At 44.5% G+C, this 16,166-nt stretch overlaps 1 protein-coding gene across 3 annotated transcripts in view; it reads left to right on the plus strand.

Moving 5' to 3' along the window:
- The window catches only part of POLR3G (RNA polymerase III subunit G), a 354,183-nt gene that overhangs the window by 44,967 nt on the left and 293,050 nt on the right, over window positions 1-16,166 (plus strand). For all 3 annotated transcript variants that reach the window (XM_069627616.1, XM_069627618.1, XM_069627617.1), the window contains exon 3: window positions 11,612-11,741. In XM_069627616.1, coding sequence (XP_069483717.1) covers window positions 11,612-11,741 — 130 coding nt within the window. The remainder of the gene's footprint in view (window positions 1-11,611; window positions 11,742-16,166) is intronic.

Genomic DNA, 16,166 nt, shown 5'->3' on the forward strand with positions numbered 1-16,166 from the left:
GCCGGGAGGTTGAGGAAGAGGCTGTTGCAGTAGTCCAGCCTGGAGAGAACTAGGGCTCTGGAGACAGTGAGCTGCTGAGGTAAAGTGAGAAAAGGTACCTCGAAGCAGATGTAGTTGATAGTTAGATTTTTTTTAAATGTCAGAAATGTGAGAGGAGAATGCCCTCTATTTATGGAAAATGGCTGGTAATAGTTTTCTTAGGATTGTGGAAGCCCAGTTTCCACATACTTATGGACAGAATACTTCTCCCATTGGCTGTCCAATAATCCCAGCACCAATTTTTTTTTATGCCACTGCCAGTCCATAACTGAAGATCTTTACTCTCCAGGTCGCTGCCACCTACTTGACCTGTTTAATTTATTTCTGTAGAGGGCACTCTGAGGAGTATCCAGTATTAGAAGAGTAGGGGGCAAATTGTTTGAAAAGTCCTGTTTTGTATGGTGGAAATTGGTGTTCTTTTAATGCCTGGTCAAAGAAGCTAGCAAGAGCTAGGTAGCCATCTTCCGTGCCCCAATCTGATGATTCCAGTAAAGTCTACAGCAGTTCCAGTGATTTTTTATTTTTTTTATTTTTCTTTTATTTCTTTTTTTTTTAAACTGAGGGGTGTAAATGTTACCCTGAATTGAACTGTGCGAGCATGCCTACACTTAACACAGTTAGGTTTTGGCTGTTGCGTGCCCTAATAATTTCTTGAAAATAACGTGCTGCAAATGTGCATTTCACAGCAAAACATACAGAAAAATGGGGAAACAATGTAGAGTTGTACTCCTTTCTGCTGAGCAATCCAACAATACACAGGAAAATGTTGTCAGTGGTGCTGATGCTGTCTGTCCCCAAAGAAAAAACAGGAGGCGCCTCTCAAAAATATATGCCACCATTGCCCCACTTTCAAGGAGCTGGCCCAAACCAGATCATGAGGTATGTCCGCTCTTCAGGCTTCTTGTGTCCAAAGAAAGTAATTTGACTGGTCTTGAGTAAATATGTGCCAGCATTGACCTTGTGAAATACATTCTCATACTGCTAGTTCCCCCGGAAAATACCAGTTTCAACAATATACGGCCACCTTTATATACTGCTAGTGCTTAACCCAAATCCTGAAGTCTTTCTCAACATATGCCACTGTTGCCCCCTGTTTTGCATATTGTGGCTCACCTACAAATGTATGCATATGCAAACACATTTACGCAAACACACTTTGCAAAGAAATATTTTGTAAACCTATGTTTTTTCTTTTCGCTAAGCCTAAAAGCCAGAAATGGTTACTTACTATGACTCACCACTGATTATGCTAGCAAGGGCCGATAGTTGTAGCCCAAAACATCTGGAAAGCCAAATTATTCATTAGCGCAAACACAAAGGAAGCCCCATGGCACAACCACCTCGTCAGAAAAGTCAACCAATTATTGGCCGAAGCCAAACTTATAGGGCACAAATATGGGAAATGTTCACTCATACCGATTGTGCGCTTTTATAACCAGAAAGCCGTTCCTACCCTGACATATGGCACAAAAGCATGCCTCAGTCTTCCTTGTAACATATGGGACCAACTGGAAGGATCATTTTGGCGTTCAGTATTACAGCTGCCGAACCCAGTTCCAGTAGCTGTTACTCGCCATGAGATTGGCCTCCTTTCGCTGTACCAAGAGTCAAATGGAACACGCTACAACTCTTTAATAAAATCTGTCCTTCTTGTCCTCTTCTATTTTCCATTTTAACAACTAAATCTGGAAATTATACAGATTGGCCATTACAGATCTGGTCTCAAGCATGTCTTCAAATTTTAACCGATCTTGGTACTTCAAAGGAGACTTTGTCTAATAATCCATGCTATGTCAAAAAAATGGTATGGACCTAGGACTGGCAAGAGACGAAACAAAAAGAGGCCTTTCCAAGATACACACAGCAACAAAGACCTTGTTAGGTGCTTCCAATCGAACTCCAGCCTACCTGACAAGGTTTCCAAGTGTCAAACACCAACAATTATTCTTGAACATTCTTCACAACAATGCTAATCTTCATAGATATGGTCTAAGCCGACATTCAAAATTTAGACTCTGTGACGCGGAGGGAGGAGTCGCTCAAGCACCTGGTCCTGTTTTGTCCAAAACTGAGAACTTTGAGGACTCTATACTTAAGCAAACATTTAAAGGCTTTGTTCGTTTTTGATGCTGAAGCTTGGTGGGATGGTCTTTATGCAGAGGAGAGACCTAGTTGGTCATATGCACTAACTACATTTAAATTTAAATGGATTTTCCCTTTTTATGACATGATTTTGAATTGTAAACGTTTCTGAAAACTGTAAACCAATAAAATAAAATTTGAAAAAATGTTTCAAACCCCTGCTTGAAGTGCAAGAGTTATACACCGCAAGAGAAGCCTTTGTGATGAAGACATCTGCTTGTAGTCCTCATTTGACAATGGTATGCATCATGTACACAATCGTTGGACATCGGGCATCTGTAACACTTCAGGAGAGCTGATATTTTTTCAGAGGAAAGAGCTACCCCTGTACTGTTTGCTAAGCCTGCAACTCAGCGGCACGTACTGACATCATAAAAATGTGTAGAGAGGTGGAGCTGAGAAACTTCTAAGAACATTTGCTGATGACGTGACTGTCAGAGGAGCAGAGGAACTCTCTGGAGATTTATCGGGTGGGTCCTGCTGCTGTACAACGGTCTGACGGTCAGGGTACAGGTCAACAAAATGGTCTCTGAGCAGTTTACACCAAGTCACGGCACTAGGTAAGGGTGCCCGCTCTTGCCTATGCTGTTCGCTCTGGCATTGGAGCCCCTGGCGGATTGGATCAGGGTGTGGACCTGGTAGTATCCGGTTTTCAGTGGCCAGGGGGAGGGAGGAGCTGTTAAACTCAACTGGTCTCTGCGGTGGCATTGGGGCACGGTTGGAGCCCTCCCAGTAATTGACTCCCTCGGATCGCTTCCCTCCCCCCAATAGCTGCGTTTTCGTGTACCCGCAATGCTGAACTGTTCTGTTTTTATGTAAGGATGACCTCTCCGTCCTGCTTTCCTTTAGCAGGGGCGCTGTGGATGGACCTAGTTGCATCACTGGTCCACATTGTGGAGGTCCAGGCCGGCTGCGACCATTCCGTCTCGAAGGTAAGTGTTTATAATTATGCTTATTGTCTGTATTCTTTGTGTTAATTCTTCCCCAATGATTATTGTTCGTAACCATATATTGTTATCTCTCCCCCTTAGTGATGAAGATGGCTCAGGAGGGCGTAATGGTGAAAAAGTCTATTCCGGATGACCCACTGGTGGCAAGTAGACAATTCCAGAAGTTGCACCAAGTTTGTGAGTTGCGCTGCTTTAACGTGTTAAAGTCTATGTGATTGCTCACCTTGTGTTTCTTATTCCCTTTGCAGGTGCTGTGTTAGCTGATGAGCGGTTTCCGAACTCCTGCAGGCTGCCGGAGATGAGGATCCGCGTAGATGCTGCGCCCGAAGATGGCCCTGTGTTGATGGGAGTTCGGGACAGGTAAGGATGTTGGGCGGCACCCGCAGAGGATCCAAGAAGACAGGTAAGATGAAGGCAGCTGCTGCAGAGTCGGAAGCAATAGCGGTGCTTCTTTGAGCAGTGGCGTGGCTGAATCCAGGTAAAATGCGTGTGGCGACTGCAGAGTGGGAAGCAGATGGCAGTGCTTCCAGCGATGGCGAGGCTTCAAGGTAAGATGCGCGCGGCGGCTGCAGAGTGGGAAGCTGATGGCAGTGCTTCCAGCGATGGTGTGGCTGAATCCAGGTAAGATACTGGAGGTTTCTGAAGATGCACGTGCTGGACCAGGTAAGATGCTGGAGGGATCCGGAGACTGAAGACGCGCGTGCTGAACCAGGTAAGGGTCTTCTGGACAGCTGTAAGCGCTACGCTGCTCTTAGCAGACTAACGCGAAGCGCCTGTATGTGGGTGGGGCCGGCTTATATAGCCTGGCCCCAGCCACTCCCTTTAAGCCCTGCCTCGTGGCCCCACCTTGCTGCTCCTCCTGTCTTCTGCACGTACCTTGCCTTGTACTAATACGGTCCCGCCTGGTCCTTGTTGCACGTGCCTTCTGTGTTCTGTGTGCAAAGCACACTTTGTAATGAGCTTGGTGCCATAGGCGCCAAGACTGGGTCCATTGGGACCCTGCAGGAAGTGAAGTACTGGGCCCTTGCCCAGTAGCCATGACAGGAGCAGATATCGCTCTATGCAGACGACATCCTCCTTTATGTGACCAACCCATAGCGCTGGTTACTGTTAAGATGGATCTCTGAACTCTGACCTGATGGGCAGAGGTTCAGAAGGCCAGCCTAGATTCTTGGAACAGGGTAACCTTGTGGACAAGCCAGACCAATAAAGGTAGCATTGGCGGCGGTCAAGACTAGGTCTCAGGAGGGGTGAGAGTGATCGAAAGACCCACAATAAATTACTCCGCAAATGACTCTTGTCCGGTGTATATATCAAAAATTCATATACATTTATTAAAGGCCTTTTAAATCAAACACACAATGAAACCACAGTAATATTAACAAGTCTAACCCAACCTTCTACTAGGGAACATATGTACATGAACTGTTGTCCTAAAGCAATATTAAGAAAGCATGGATCCGCAACCTCTAACAGAAGAGGGTCAGAGAGTGCAAATATACTTTAGGCAATTCTTCAGGAATCGCAACCCTAACTAGTAGGCAGTCCAATCCCTACGAAGTGTGGAGCCTTGTGCTGAAAAGTACGTTTAGCGCGGCAGCGCTCGATTGTGCGTTAAAGTACAAAATGGGTCGTCTTCATGGGGCTGTAGTGTCTCAGGCAGGGGGTGAGGCAATGAAGAATAGAGTTCCACTATTCGAGGAGGGTCTCCACAAGAGGGCAGAGCGATTTCCGGGAATCGGGAATAGGATGGTAGTGCACGCTAGCCAAACTAAGGTGAGTGGCCCTTGGGGGACACTTGTGCGTAAAAGTCTATGGATGTACCTGGGGGCAACCGGGAAGTGTTGCAAGTACTCACTGACCCTCGACTTAGTCTGGACCAATCTTCGCCAGTCTAGTCCAGTTCACTTGCAGGTTCGAGTCCAGCAGTTGTGCGTCTCTCCGGCTTTCAGGGGCTCTGCGTTCCGGGACTTCAGTCTGTGGCAGGACAGTGGCATTTTCTCTGCTTCTGGGGAAGGTATTGGGTCAGTTCCACTGCAGCTCGTCTTAGGGCATGGGAGGGCATAGCAGCAAGGCAACCAGAGCTTTTCATCACAGCAGGGCGACACGGGTCCTGCGTAGGCTCCGGTTCGGGCCGACTCTCCTAGTTCCTGACCTAGGAATGCTAGGTGTACAAAAGTCGGCGGGAGAGCGCCTTCAGCCAGGAGCTTGGGATTCCCAAAGTCAAGACTCGAGACTGTAGCGATTCCAGAGCAAACGTCCCGCACAAGCTCGTCAGTTCACTGGGCAGTCCAGGAACACTTCCGAAGGGGCTCGTTTGAAGGTTAAGCAGGAGGTGCTGAGAGTAGTTGGTTTACCACTACTCCAAAGGGTCTAAGCGCCTTTGCAGGCCTTCTGTGATCGATGAGAAACAGGGGCTCCGACGGGACAACAGCGGGGTCAGGATACCAAACCTTCCAGCAGGTCTCCAACGGTTCCACAGATCTGTTTCTTCAGTTCAGGATACTTGGCTCCTTTACTAAGTTGGTTAGAACTCAGAAGATCGACCTGGAATGGGTGTAGAGTGCCTTCTCTTATACAAAGTTTGCTTCATGCCAAAACAAAGGGCAACCAATGGGAAATCTGCTCACATTCAACAGTCCTAGACGTGGACCAATCATGGATTACGGTGGTCTCAGTCATCTCAGCACACCAGACATCCTGGCACCCAGGATGTGTATTGGAACTAGACCGCTCCAGCCCACATCCTGGACGCACACACACAAGGCATGCAGAAGCCAGCGAAAGCCTCGGTTTGCGCAGGAGTCTGCATGACCAAATAAGAAATTTGCGGGTCGGCTCGGCCTGGGGAAGGCTAAGCAACAAAATGGCCAAAGGACAGAACAAAGGACTTTCGTGGCATGGCCACTTTTGGCACTGGCCACAGTCCTGGGCCAAACACGGTAAATGCGTTTTGGACCATTAAAAAGTAACTGCCACCCGTTCCATCCTGGGCATACTTGTACATTCACCGAAAATTCTTTGAGGGTGTCTAGGGCCTTAGAAATGAAAAAGAGACTCCACCGCACTGTACTGGAAGGTACATTGGGCACTGATTAAAAAAAAAAAGTTACCAAGAAATGGCATCAAAGTGAAAGACTAAGGGAAACAAAGTCTCCCACTACTGACAGTCTGTAGGAATGTCAATGTCCCCTTAACAAGATGAGCTCAAGCCCAGCAGAGTACAGCAGAAGGCTGGGCTCCACTGGTAAAAGTCAGGCTAGGATGGTCAGACAAAAGCAAAATGTTGGCGGTGTTCACAACTGGAGGGAAAATTACACATAGCTGGAAATCTTTCCTGACAGTTACCAGAAGTCATGAAAATTCTCGAGGAGTTTGGTTCCTACTCCGGGCTGGTAATCAACTCAGACAAATCCATCGACTTCCTGGTAGACTTGGATGAGGAAATCCGGAGGCAGAACCCACCACTTCGGACCGAACAAGGAAGCTTTCGGCATTTTGGGATACACATCCACAGAGATGAGTTACCCTTTGTCAAACCCAACCTGGTCCCCACGATTAAAACAAATTTGGGCAAAATGCTAACCGTTGGAGGACACTTCTAGTGTCACTCGTGGCAGGGTGGCGTTTTATAAGATTGTGACCCTGCCTAGATTTCTATATATTATCCAACATGCCCGATGCGGACTGCAGACACAATATTTTGACAGGATCAACAGGATATTGAAGGCATTTCTGCGGGAGAGGAAGACTCCCAGGGTGAGCCTGTAGAAGTTCTGTAAATCCTGCTGGGAAGGAGGCTAGGCCTGCCCAACCTGAAACTCTATTAGTGGGCATCGCAGCTGACAATTGTGAATGAATGGGCTTACTGGGGTGGGAGAGACACCCTCATGGACACGGAAATGGGGAAGATGGTTAGGGACAGATTGGAGGCACTCTTATATGGGTCAACATGACTTAAATGGTGTCTCCCTCCCACAGCACCAGTGGGATGGTTTTGGGAGCAGGCCCTCAGATATCTAAAGTGGGGGACGATGCTCACGCTCGTATCTAAACTTTGGGGAAACAAGTTAAGTAAGGGGAATCAAAATCTGCCATGGGGAAGGGAATGAAAGGACAAGGGGATTGGGACAGTGGGGGACGTAGTCGCATCAGGTGGGATTAGATTGTTTCAGGAGTTGCAGGAGGCCTGGGGATAGCGCAGGCAGTACTTCTATAAAGTATTTGCAGCTGAGGCATGTGTTGCAACCACACTTGGATAAGCCGGGGTGCTCCTCCAGGCCGCCTCCGTTGAGACAAATGTTTTGGATGGGGAGATTGAAGGAAAACAGATCTCTGCCCTCTACAGAGCTTTGAGCAATCATGCGACGGTGATGCTGCACGACTTGCGGGAGAGATGGGCTGTTGATCTGGGGGGTATAGAAGAGTAAGAAGGGAGGGAGGCCTGACAATCGCCAAGGGAATTGGCTATAGCAGCCCGTTTCAGACTGATACAATTTAAATATTTGCATAGAATATACTACACTATGGATCAAAATGGGCAGGGTGGTGGATGACACCTGCCCTAAGTGTAAAACCCACAGGGGGACCTCCATTCATATGACATGGCAGTGCCCGAAGCTGCAAAGATACTTGGAAGGTGCAGCGGGAGGTCGGGGAGGCCCGGGAAAGACCTATAAGCTTAGACCCCAGGGAACGGTATCGGGGATATGGGTGGGTGGAGGAAATTGACAGACCCCCCGACAAATTGCGGAATGGCGATTAGAAATGGATGTGGTTAAAAGATGGGATTAAGTGGTGTACAAAAACAGAGGCTTCCTGTGGAAATATGATATCTGGGGCGGCTGGGACTGAGGGGGGGAGCCACTGGGGCGTGGAAAGTGTTGGAAAGGTGAGGGCGGAAGAGATCATATGGACCCCGCACGGTGACAAAGGCGAACTTTCTGGGCAGGATTGGGACTGGGCAAGGGAATGTGGGAATGGATGGATTTATTAAGGTGAAAAGATGTATAATTTGCTGATGTTTCTTGTTTCATGGCAAACCCATCAGTGTTTGAAAACCCCAATAAAAAGTTGTTAAAAAAAATATCTATTTGAGACCACCTAATCGGACAGTGATCATGCACCCATTGGCTGAACTAGTTTCCATATTTGCACATCTTAAATCAAATGCGCCCGAAAATGACAAAATGTGTAAATATTGTATTGGGGGACTTAAATGTCCAGTTTGAACCTTTATCTTATATCTGGGGTATTTTTGACAGAGGATAGGGCCTTGGAAAACCCAGACTAATGGCATCCTTTCCAAAATACGTTCATTGTAATACATTCGACCCAGCAATACTATTTTCTGAAATCTTTTGCCCAGTAATCGGCTGGACTAAGAGTGACCGACAAGCAAAGCCTATATTTAAAAAAAGGAAAGGTTGCGTCGCATATTGATTCAGTATTGGTCCACTTGTAATCTTGGCCTTTTGTTCAGGATTGTAAAGTAATAAGTAACCCAGAAAGTGATCATGATTGAATTATTTTATAATTGCTCCCCCAGCCCCTCTGACCACCAACGTAATACAAACAAATCTATTGCTTGAAATTGTACAGGTCAGGCAGCCACTAACCCTAAGACGCTAAAATGGAATAACATCAATTTGGGTTTAACTTTCCCCATATTTACCAGAAAGTTACTACTGTCCTAGAGACATTTACTCATAACATTGCCACACAAACAAAATACATTAAACATACATACAATTTGCGAGTCCCTAAACCCATTTGTAGCAGTTGACGGCAATGTTTGAAACCATTGTGAAAGAATTAATGATTGGTACGATCAAGAATGTAGACTATTTAAAAAGACCTTGCATGGGTTTTGCTCTGATGCAAACCCAGCTACAGATCTCTTGTTAAATCCAAGAAGGCAAAATTGGTATAGCAAATTTGGCCAACTGCAACAATTGGAAAAGATCAGCAAACTCTTTGGTCCTTTGTGGCTAAAGGCCAGCTGGGAAACTGTATTCATTTACTTGTGTTTTATAACGCGCTTCATACCTGAGTTCAGTTTCTAAGCACGAATCCGGCGTTCAAACCTCTGTTGCTCTGCGTGGTCTTGCTTCCGAAACCAGCATGTTGCCCCTGCACTATACTCCATTCAAGATGGAGAACAAGCAAGATGGTCTGACTAGCTACCTCGCTGCAGCGGTTGCCATTCCATGTTAAGCCTCAAAACTTTGGTGGTCGCCAACTTGTGCCATAAGTTCCCTTCTCTCGAATTCTTAGTATCCGAGGAGGAAGAGCTGGGACTGCTTCTGTGACCGTGCCTGGAAGATCGTCTGTCGCTGTCTACAAGGGGTGACTGTCGCTGGAACTCCTCTTCCATCCTGTGAAGTGACCTGAAGGGGTCTGCACTGCGACAGTCTGCATTCATCATTCTGGTATTGCAACTTGCTGTTGGACCCGACCAGAAGAAGCACTTGAACTTGGGTGCCCCTCTCACCCGAACAAAAAACAAAGGATTGTGTCCTCAGTGATGCCTGGATGATCCACTGTGACCTGGAAAAATGGCAGTAGGGGATAAGTAAACATAACTGTTACTGCCCGCCCCCCATTCTCCATAGGGTAATATTGTGTACAGAGTCCCTTGTCCCCTAACTACTTCTGTGCTTACCTTTTGGTCATCGAACGTAGGTCATATTTCCTACCCCAGGGCGAGCTTTGGGACTGGGATAGAGGGAAGTACTTACCCATCTTTGGACAAGTACTTATTTAACTTTTAAATAATTTGAAATTACCACCAGCCCATTGCATCCTTTGTGAGAATACCTTTCCTGGAGAAACCTGTACTGGAATATGTGACGTTTGGGCACTAGGCCGCATACATCTTTGGGTTGGACTTCTTAAGTAAAGAGAATTAGGATTATATTTGTTCTTCTCTTTTTATCTACCTCTGTTTACTGGTTACAGGTCATTTGGTCAAAAAAAAAGGTCGAAAGACAAATGGTCGAATTTTTTTTTTTTTTGTATTTTCACATTTTTTTTTTTTGGGGGGGGTCCCCCCAACCCCTTTTTTGCTTAAAAACCCTTTTTGTTCCTAAACTAAAACCTGAAAAATATATATAAAAATAAAAAAAAAATTCGACCATTTGTCTTTCGACCAAATTGCGTCGACCATTTGTCTGTCGACCAATTGTCTGTCGACCAAATGACCGGACAGCCTGTTTCCTTGCTTAATCATTAATTCATTGCATTGTAGGTGAACCTACTGGTGAACGTATATATTTGTGACATATGGTTTTGTGTGATAACACCTGCTGGGTTAATTTCATTGTGTGTTATTTAAGGCCTAATAAATAATTGTATTTTTATACATTGACTGTCTATGCTGAATGATTGTGTATTGTTCGGTGTGAACTGTTTGAGGCACTAGATCACTCTTGCTCACTCCTGAGACTATGCCTTGACTGCTCTTCCACAGATATTGATTGGGTTTTAGCTATACTCTGAGACTTCTTGTTCACCATTAATGAGGTGGCCTCCTAAGGTCCCCCCTCACCCACCCTCGGTTGATTTTAGAAATCCATCTTAAGAGACCTCAAAGGAGTAATTGGACTGGTCAGTATAATGTGTTTTGGTTCGTTTGCCAAAGGGTGGTGGGATGGTGAAGAGGCAGCCGTTGGCCAATGCATTTTTATAAATAATACATTTGCCACACATATGATGAATACGCGATATTGACTGCAAGGTTCAAAACTGAAGGTAGCTGGGAGCTATTTAGCTCCTGCTTCTAGCCTAGTAGAGCCTGGTTAGCTTGAAACCAACAGCTACCAGGAGCTACTTTTGACTCCCCTGGCAGCTGGTGGCCATGTACATGTGACATTACCTCAGTAGTTGACAATGTAAATAAGAAGACTTGGGGCATATCTACTACACATTTAAACAAAATGGATCATACATAATGGGCAAAAAGGTAAAGTGCATTTCATGTGGAAGTTAGATTTGCTGTACTCTGGGTACTCCCTCCTGGTTTCTCAGTGGTAGCTCCTGCCTACTGGTTGATGCCAGTCACTCAGGAGCTGGTTTTAGCTCCTGCTCATCGAATCTTTCAAACTATGGACTAGCTGTGCTAATCTCCCTTATTGTTTTATTCGTTGGCTGCTGTTTTGATGCTCGTTATTTTTGTAATGAATGTAATCTTAATATGAATAATGTCTGTTTCGTAATAGACTATTCTAATGACTGAGGACTTGTTTTGGGTGGAGTGGAAATATTCATTGAGTGATTGGGAAAGACCTCTCAACTACTTTGTTCTCTACACTGCTAAATAACTGAAAAGAATGCCACTGAAGATCTATTTTTCATACTGCTAATTGTGTTAAATTACAATAAATGTCAGTGACAATCGTCACTGTAATGCCCCATAACATAATAGAAAGATCTATTAGTATTTGACATCTAATGGTGGGATTGTCACTTTTTGTTAACAGCCTACAGATTTCAAAGCCATGGCACCAAAAACGGGAGAGGACGAAGATTATATGTTGGCCTTGAAGCAAGAGTTCAGAGGAACCATGAAAAGAACACCTTACTTCATTTCTAGGAAAGCAGATGACCAGAGTATGTGTATATTATGATTCCTACACCTTTATTCTCCAAACCTTGTTCTTATCATCACAATTCAAGAGTAAACTATGTGAACTTGTCGAGAATGGACAAAGCAAGATATATTTTATTACTGGTTTGCAAAACACATAAACGGACAGCACCCCATTAACCCACCGCTCAAACTAACCCAAACTGCCTCCAATTCACTTTCCTCTTATGTCTCCCCATGATCCAGCCCCTTGCAATACATGACGCAACAATAACCATTTTTGCATGTACCCATAGTCTGTCTTCAGTTTACATCCTGTCTCTTGTTCTCACGTGATCCTCTGCTTCTGGGTTGGTCACCATGGTCTGACCATCCTGTGTCCACCTCCTGCGGTGAGAGCCATAGGGCTGCCGCTCCCTTACGTACTTCTGGTAAAGATTAAGGCTCCATTGTCCCAACTGGAATGAGAAGGCACATTCCAAGATGGAGGCACAGGTGGCCTTCCCCCAATGCACCAGCAGTCTTATAGCCCATGTTTGTCTAAGGGAGCCCTCGTGGCAAGCATTACCTAAATCCAATAAACTGTGTTTTCCCTGTCCAATGTCTGCTAGGATTTAAAGAACAATAATAAACACTCTGGCATTAAATTACTGTCGGGCTTGAGGGCACAGATGTGCACGTTTCTCCCCTTGGCTTTGTGGGCACAAGAGACAGGAGTGTAAGGAATCCTGCAGATAATAAAGGATAGCCAATAACTACAGACAGGCAACAAAGGCAGTGAACAGAAACTGGCAGGGAGTACAAGTAAGAAAACATGTTAGGTTCCCAATTGTGATGTACACAGAATGGGGGATGAGCTTCCCACAGGGCCTGGGGAAGCTCTAGCATACTGAGCTGGTTACCACTACAGGGCTCCCCTCTGAACAGTCATGGGAAGGCAGGAGTAGGTGTCTGGACCTTAAGGCTCGAACAAGGAAACGGTACTCGTAAGACTGAAGCCTGTAAGGGTCCAGCAGGAATTGAACAGTGAAGGCCTCCTGGAAGAGGAACCAGCACACGGTTAATAGTGTGAACACTGAAATGTAATCTCATCTGCCATAATAATACTTATTTGTATGTCAGTAAAAACAATTCCCGAATGAATTGTGAAAATATTTGTTTCATTTGTGCTAAAGATAAAATGTGTTTCAATTCAGACAAAGATTTGCAGAGATAACTGTAATGACGACCTACACAAAAAAGTAATGTTTTGAATTTGATTAACCTCATACTGAAATCCATACACTTTCATTCACATACATACCTTAAACCACTCTCACAGCTGGTCCAAACACATCAACCAAATGCATGAAACTGTGGTGTCACAGAAAAAAGCACTCGCGGTTTCAAACGCAATCCAAATCATAGTTATGGTACAGGAACAATAAAAATACATAGATACTAAAACAATCGTGAAAAATACTGCAATTCACTAGCAGGATATGATCCTTGGTACAACTCATGATATAGTGCAACCTATTGCCTACTAACTACCAAATGTGCCATTTTGGCAGAGCAAAGCTGCCATATTCTGGGGTGTCCCGTCAAAGTTTCGAAAAAATAGTTTCGAAATATAATAATTTCGAAACAAAAGCATCGGAATTTTTTTTTTAAAGCATTTTTTTTATGTAAATGTTTTGTTTTTGTTTCATATAGTAAAATTTGTGGTTTTGCCGCCCAAAAACAGGGGTTAGTGGGGGGGACCCCCCCAAAAAAAACATGCATTAGAATTTTTTTTCTCGCTGTTTTTGAGTCGAAACTGTTGTATTTCGACACTATTACTGTCGAAACTTTGACTATAAACCATATTCTGCCCAACAATTAATGCTGGATCTTATCTTATTAGCATAATCTGTTTGTAGAACAGTCTATTTGAGTTTCAACTATGGTGGTCCAATCTATTCTGAGGAGCCCAGCCTTCTTTAAGGCCAAACTTACTGCTTGTGTAGTAGATGAACTACCTGTATTGGGAACGAAATATGACAGTGGTGTAGAGAAGTCACTTAAAATAGTCACTTTACTCACAAAAAGATAAATACAAATGTCCAAAGGGAATTTTAAAAGGTACCTGTTAAAATTCAAGGATGGTCATATCCAAAGGGCAGACCTCGTGGTATCAGTAGCAGACCAGATACTGTTGGGGGCCAGGAGACCGACAGAAAACCTCTCATATGTGGCAAAGAAAATAATCACGTAAATAGTGTGCATTAAGTGACAACTCCATTTGCTGTTGAAATTGCCAAAGGCAACTTTGTGGCGCAATGTACAATACTGAAATGCGACAAAGGAAAGAGACGGATTGTCTTCTGGGAAACCCAGGAGCCAAACACTGAACAAAGGAATTACACAAGCACAAGTGAAGACAAGAACAGTAATGGAAATATCCAGGTAAAGAATAGAAAGTCAAAATGAGCAAGTTTCAGGGCGAAAATAATGAATCCAAGAATCTAAGTACAAGGGTACAAGGGTACAGGAGACTGGAACTGCAGACTAGAAACTAAGGACCGGAATCAAGGACAGCGGACTGAACTGTAGACCAGGAACAAGAAAACTTGGGACTGAAACGCTGGAATAGGATAACAAGGACTGAACTGCAGACTGGTAACTAGGAATTCAAAGAACTGTAACTCTGGACTGGAATAACAAGGGCAGGACTGCAGACAGATGACAAGGAAACCCAGGGCTGGAATCTAGGAAGTTAAAGACCGGTAACTCAGACTATAGGCACAGAACAAGGAACTGCAGGCTGGGAACAAGATAATTGTTGGTAGAGGTCAATGGGCTACAGACATGTAACAGGACTAGTAGCAGGGCTGCAGTGTAGGAAGTACAGAGGTGCAGGACAGAAGGCAGGGGAGTGGAGGCACAGTAGCAGGGCTGCAAGGCAGGGAGCTTAGGGCACTGGATCAAGAGCAGGTTCTGGAAGCAACAGGACACATCAGAAATCCAAGGATCAAAGTATAAGGGGCTGGGATCGAACTCCAATAAAGAGTCCTGTGCTCCTGCAGGCAGCTGCTTAAATACTGACTCGACCAGTGCTGAAGCAGGCTCATTAGCAGCACCAGGAGCACCACACCTGAAGGTAATCTGCATCCTCCCTCTCTTTCAAATTTTGTTTTAATTTGGAAGAATCCCCAAATCTGTGAATTGTAGCTTCTATAAAAGCATGTTGAGTTCATGCTTTTATAGAATTTATAGCAAATGCTTGCTTTTTAGATTCTGCAAGAGTTATGAGGCAGGCCTTATCCACACTAGGAACAAGTCTAGAGCAAAGACAGAAGAGCAAAGACAGGAGAGCAAGCAACAGACCTTTTCATTATTCGGACTAGTGGGTTCTTTTTATAGCTTTACATTTTTTACTTTTGATTAGTTTATGATGGGTGTTGTGTATTTTTTTATTTTATTGTTATTTGTTTAAGTAACCTAAATTAATTGAAATTCGGTGAAATAAGATTACAGAATACATGTTAAAATTACATAATACAATTCATATTAAAATACAGAGTTACAAGATACATGTTAGAACACAGGGCACTATTTTTACAATGGCTAAACCCACTGTGTGATACTCGACCTCTCTGTTACGTGGGACTATATATTATCAAAAACCCCAAAAAGGTCCACGGGCAAATGTCACTCCTCATGTCCTCCTCCCCTCCTAGAAGAGTTTCAACCAAATAATAACTCTTCCAAAAGGGATCTAATTCCTTCCAAAACTAAAATTTCAATTGTATTATTATACAATTCAAAAACACAATCAATAAAAGAGCATAATACACACCACATTCCACAAAATTACAATTCTTAAAAAATCAACACTGTCAAATTAGAACATCAATTCCTATAAAAAACACACATTCTTATAAAACCATAGATACACAAATTATGTACTATCCCCCATTAATTTGCAGGTCAGTATGACCTGGTACTGCACAGCATCGGTCCCACTGACTCCCAATTCGCGCTATGCTTTTCTTAGCTCAACTTAAACACAGGGTAAACGAGGAAACCAAAATAAGGAAGGAAATATGAAAAGCTGGGAGAGACACACACATGTGAGAGCCTACACATTTACAGGCCGATTCATGTAATTCCTCACAAAAGTGTCGCACGCGGCTGGCGCACAGCGTGCCCGTGCGAATGTCTGCGGCAGCCGCGTGCGATAAAATCAATTTCCGCGCACAGCGTATTCATGGATTCTTGCATCCAAAAGCAGACGTGGCGCAAAGTGGTGCAGCGACCCTGCAGCAGCGCCAGTTACGCCCCCAAGAACGCCCTCGCGCAAGGAAAAGCCATCAAGATCGCCAAACCATCGCAAAGGGCTGCGCCAACCCTGTACCAGTTTACCGGACTGGCAAACAGCAAACGCAAACCGGGGAACGCGTATTATGGGTTCCGGGAACACGCGT

This window comes from Ambystoma mexicanum, chromosome 6p (assembly GCF_040938575.1).
Source record: "Ambystoma mexicanum isolate Mex_15411 chromosome 6p, UKY_AmexF1_1, whole genome shotgun sequence".
Taxonomy (NCBI): domain Eukaryota; kingdom Metazoa; phylum Chordata; class Amphibia; order Caudata; family Ambystomatidae; genus Ambystoma; species Ambystoma mexicanum.